The sequence below is a fragment of the Dioscorea cayenensis genome, unplaced genomic scaffold (assembly GCF_009730915.1).
Source record: "Dioscorea cayenensis subsp. rotundata cultivar TDr96_F1 unplaced genomic scaffold, TDr96_F1_v2_PseudoChromosome.rev07_lg8_w22 25.fasta BLBR01000114.1, whole genome shotgun sequence".
Classification (NCBI taxonomy): domain Eukaryota; kingdom Viridiplantae; phylum Streptophyta; class Magnoliopsida; order Dioscoreales; family Dioscoreaceae; genus Dioscorea; species Dioscorea cayenensis.
Window position 1 is genome coordinate 90,749 of NW_024086505.1, and position 4,344 is coordinate 95,092.

Below are 4,344 nucleotides of genomic sequence, written 5' to 3' on the forward strand. Positions count from 1 at the left end.
AATCCAATTTCCTAAAATAGATCTAACACTTTGGTCCAGGCAAAAGACCCCTAGTTACAATTAAGCCCCAAATACCAAGGATTACTTTAACACTTCACTCGATTGTTTATACAACTGAGCCACAGTGGAGTTTGTCTCTTAGCACTTCACTCTATTGTGACTGTGATAAGTGCTTGTGCGATATGAATGCAAAGCGTTCTTTCCTTATGTTGAGCATTACGTTTCTCGGGGTTTTACACTAATATGTGTGTTTTTATGTTACTTTTATCCAGGTAGGGTTGTGAAACCAATTATGAAGGAAAGATGCCAATGTGGATCACAATTCACCGATTTTGGAGGAAATCTTGCTAAAGTTCAAACGCGAAGATATAAGTCGGGTGCGAGATGCTAGAGTGTGTGCCAACCTCCCGTATTTGAGTTTGCACAACCATTTGGAGGGGCACAAGGGCAGTCACACTCAAACACTCTAACTTATGCACATAGAACAAGATTTCCATCAACTTATCCGTTATTGAAGAAGCAAAGCGAACCACGGTATAAACGTGTGCCCGTTTATGTTACCTCGATGAAAAGTGGATTCAGGAGTATTTTTGGCAGAGTAGCAAATCACTGTATTTTTGGCCGAAAATGAAAGTTTCAGAGAATCTGCACGGGCGTGTGGAAATTACCCATGCCCATGTGGAAATTCCACAGCGGCGCCCTCAGAGGCATGTGGATTCCCGATTCCAGTCCTATTTAAAGCCGATTGATCCCCGATTTCAGCATTCTTTTCTCCATCTTTTCCCCAACTTGAGAGAGGGTTTTGGCTAGGGTTTTAAGAGGTATTAGCTAGGGTTTTGGAGAGGTTCTATGGCTCCGACATCGTCATTCCTTTGGAAGAAGGTTGGTAGGGGAGCTTCCGTCGAGGTATATCCTATACCGGACAAGGGAATCCTTGAACGACGAGTAGAGGACTTTCCACAAGACCATCGACTAAACTATCGAAGGGGTTTCTCTATGGATTCATTGCTTTTACATTCTATTTCTTTGATTGTACTTAGCTCCATGGAGAGCTAAACCCCTAGTGCGTACTTGGGTATTTGCGAACCCTAGGATGTATTTGCCTCATTGAATCTCTTTATTATGCTTTCAATTAATTGATGTTTGTTGTGAGTTCTAACTTTGAATGCTTGATTGTATGAACATTTCCCCTAGAATGACACTAGGGTTGAGAGTTCTTGTTGGTAACCTTGTGAGTGATGGACACACCACGAGCGTTAGACAAAGCTAGGTTAGAGAGGATTGAGAGAGTGAGTCGAGAGGTACAGGAGCGTCCCCTTTCCCCTCGGGCGTGATAGATTCTACCTCCGTTCCTCGAGTTCTTTGCAGCCATAGTAGAGTGAATGGTCTAAGGGATGACCCTTCGATGGGGCTTAGTTGCGCGTGTAACAGAGTGAAGCGTTGAGGTGATCTTAGTATCTAGGGCTTAATCGTGGTTAGGGACCTTCCACCCTGACCAAAGGGTTAGGTCTATAATTAGGAAGAGATTTATCACTTGGAATCCCTAGAGCTCATTGCAACTCTATTCGAGTGCGAGGTTGAGAGGTTATCTAATCTCTCCTCCGGGACATGTATGAAGTTAGGCACAGTTGACCTTAGATTTGGGACTATGTATTTAAGGATTTCCACGACTCACCATTGCATTGATTAGGAAGCATAATAGAGGGTTCTTGCACTTGAAACAATTGTCCTAGGCGGAGCATTATCCGAGTACCCCATCTTTATCGATTGCCTTACCCCCTCATTTACTCGTTCTCTCTTACTTGTTGTTTTTTTACTTTTGAGAATTCACTACACCACTTTGGGCCTTTGCCGGCGTTTATTTAAATTTTTCCAGGCGTTTATAAATGCCGCTATGAAACATGGTGGCGTTTTACAAAAACGTCAACCAAACGCCGGGGACGCCAGCGTCGTTAAAGTGCTGGCGTTTTCATATTAAACGCCGTCATATTAGCGGCGTCTTTAATATAAATGCCGCCTATATTGCCGGCGGTGTTACACAAAAATGCCAGAAATTATAGCGGCGTTCGCGTGTACAAACGCCAGGGATATCTTATCCTTTTCTTTATTAATTCGGGATTGAGCTGGCATTTTTTGCTTTTAATGACGCCAACATGACGGCGTTTGTCTATGAAACGCCGGGATTGTAATGGCGTTTGGGTGGGAAAACGCCGCGAAGTTTTCATTTTGTTAATTAATAATTTTTTTCGTTTTGATTGGTATTTTCACCTAATTAAAAAATCCAACATCATTCACAATCAATACATAATCAATACATGAGAAAATATGAGAAATATATTACAAACATCTTCGTTATGACATTTTTCACATGAAGCAAAAATTCATTTCTCACCATTACAATATATTTGAGAAATGTATGAAATACAAAGTTTGGGCACATAATGCACTTTAGAAATCAACATCATCAGTCATAATTAATTCACAAGTGTTTAGTAACCATGACAAACAAAGTTATGACAAAACCTTACACCATCACCATTCAAAGTTCATACATAACTAAAATGTAAAAAAACTTACTTAAGCAAAACATGTTTTCAACCTTCAATATGGCCATTGCATCAGTGAGATCCATGGGATTGATTCTGCAATTAGATTTTAAAGCATTAGATGATAACCATAGCTTCCTAGATCATATATTTTATTTGTAATTACCTGATCTCGTGAACTAGAACCGCCTATATTAGCCTCAGGAATCTCAGGTCCAGTAGATTGATTCTGCAAGTCCAATTATATGTTAAGAATGTAGAAATTAATGAGGACAATAACAACTTACAAGTTTGAAATACCTGAGATTGTGAAGTTGAGACACCTATGTCAGGGAAAAGGTTACTAGCTTCAGGAAACTTCTCTTGCAAGAAAGCAATAACAACTTTGTATTGATCACGTTCTCGTTGATGATTTTCTTCTATCTTTTGAAATTTATCTTGGATGTCTTTGTATCGCTCGATGCACTCTGAATGGTCAACTGATGCTGTGGTGCTGCGGCTACTTGAACCATAGTAACTTGTAGGTGTTGGACCCAATCCAAGTCCTCTTACTCGGCCATGTCGTTCTTTTCCAATTATTTGATTCAAAATTTGAGTTTCAACCATGGTCTCATCCTCACCCATTACTTCATGTTCAGCTAGTTTTGCAGTTGCTTTCTCCTACATTTAAGTAAATACTTTTAATAAGTATGTGATTTAAGAAGGAAACAACTAAATTGAAGAATATGATAGAAGTAATTGCTACCATAATGTCTTGAGTTTCAGCATTCACATGTGATCCATCCTTCTTTGTATGAGTTTCTTTAAAAAACTCAAAACGTCCTATTTTTCTTCCACTATTAACCTCCTAAATCATCAAAATAACAAGCAAGGTTTAACAATGTAATGATAGACACTGAAGAAAACAAAAATCAGAAATCAAACAATAGACCTTGATAAACATCACAAGTTCTTACCATTTCTTTTTCTTTCCTTGCAAAACTTTTTGAACCAGAGGTGTGTGTGTATTTTTGTTGCTTTCTAGATGTAATCCCAACTTTTTCTGCTTCCTGCACATTAACATGTACATTAAATGATGCACAAGGCATCATCACAATTTTAATATGTCCAAGATTAAAAATTATTCTAACCTCTCCTTTATTTGAATACCAATGGTCAATTAACTCTTCCCACTGCCATCTAATGACACCTTCTGGAAGTTTGTCCTTGTTTGCCCGCACTCCATCTTCTCTTTTGAAATATCTTTTCTTTAAATCATGTTTGTAATCTCTCCATTTCTTTCCGAGTGACTTAAGCACATAGTCTTTTGGAATTTCGAGAACAAAACGTGACTATATTGTAAAACCATAAATAATGTGAGCTTAATATTATAACCCTAAAAACATTTATTAGATTGTAATCATAACAAAAATTTAAGTATGTGGCCATACCTCAATGAAGTTTAATAATTCCTCCTTCAATTTTTTTGGCACTTTATGCCAAGTTTCATATTGTAGGCCAATCCTCTGACTACTTCTAGCAACCATACCAAAAAATGATGATAGCAATTGTGCCTCGGCCCCAACAGGTTGTCCCAAATGATTAGCACTAACTAAAACTTTTTCTCCCGGAGGTAATTCCCATAACTCCTTCAAAGTTGTGCGGCCTCTTTTTTTGTATTGCCCCATGTTATCAACTAATTAATATGCCCATTAGTCAATTAGAACAGATTCACGAACTTAGCATCTAATAAAATTGAAACTTAAGATCGTAAAGTACCTGCATTTACATTAGCCGCTTCATTAACCGGGTCGTACAT

At 38.4% G+C, this 4,344-nt stretch overlaps 1 protein-coding gene across 1 annotated transcript; it reads right to left on the minus strand.

Moving 5' to 3' along the window:
* Nucleotides 1-2,618: 2,618 nt before the first annotated feature.
* On the minus strand, nucleotides 2,619-4,344 carry LOC120253540. Its single transcript, XM_039261873.1, has 8 exons — nucleotides 4,305-4,344; nucleotides 3,977-4,221; nucleotides 3,677-3,877; nucleotides 3,503-3,595; nucleotides 3,292-3,393; nucleotides 2,847-3,206; nucleotides 2,713-2,775; nucleotides 2,619-2,642 (listed from the first exon to the last, which is right to left on the minus strand). The coding sequence occupies exons 1-8, from the start codon at nucleotides 4,342-4,344 to the stop codon at nucleotides 2,619-2,621; spliced, it is 1,128 nt and encodes a 375-aa protein (XP_039117807.1).

Bases quoted from the DNA above. Each gene is read 5' to 3' on its own strand.
- LOC120253540 (XM_039261873.1), bottom strand. From the start codon at position 4,344: ATGTACGACCCGGTTAATGAAGCGGCTAATGTAAATGCAG. The intron at 3,878-3,976 runs GTATGGCCACAT...TTTACAATATAG, and splicing joins AATTATTAAACTTCATTGAG to TCACGTTTTGTTCTCGAAAT. The intron at 3,596-3,676 runs GTTAGAATAATT...GTTAATGTGCAG, and splicing joins GGTATTCAAATAAAGGAGAG to GAAGCAGAAAAAGTTGGGAT.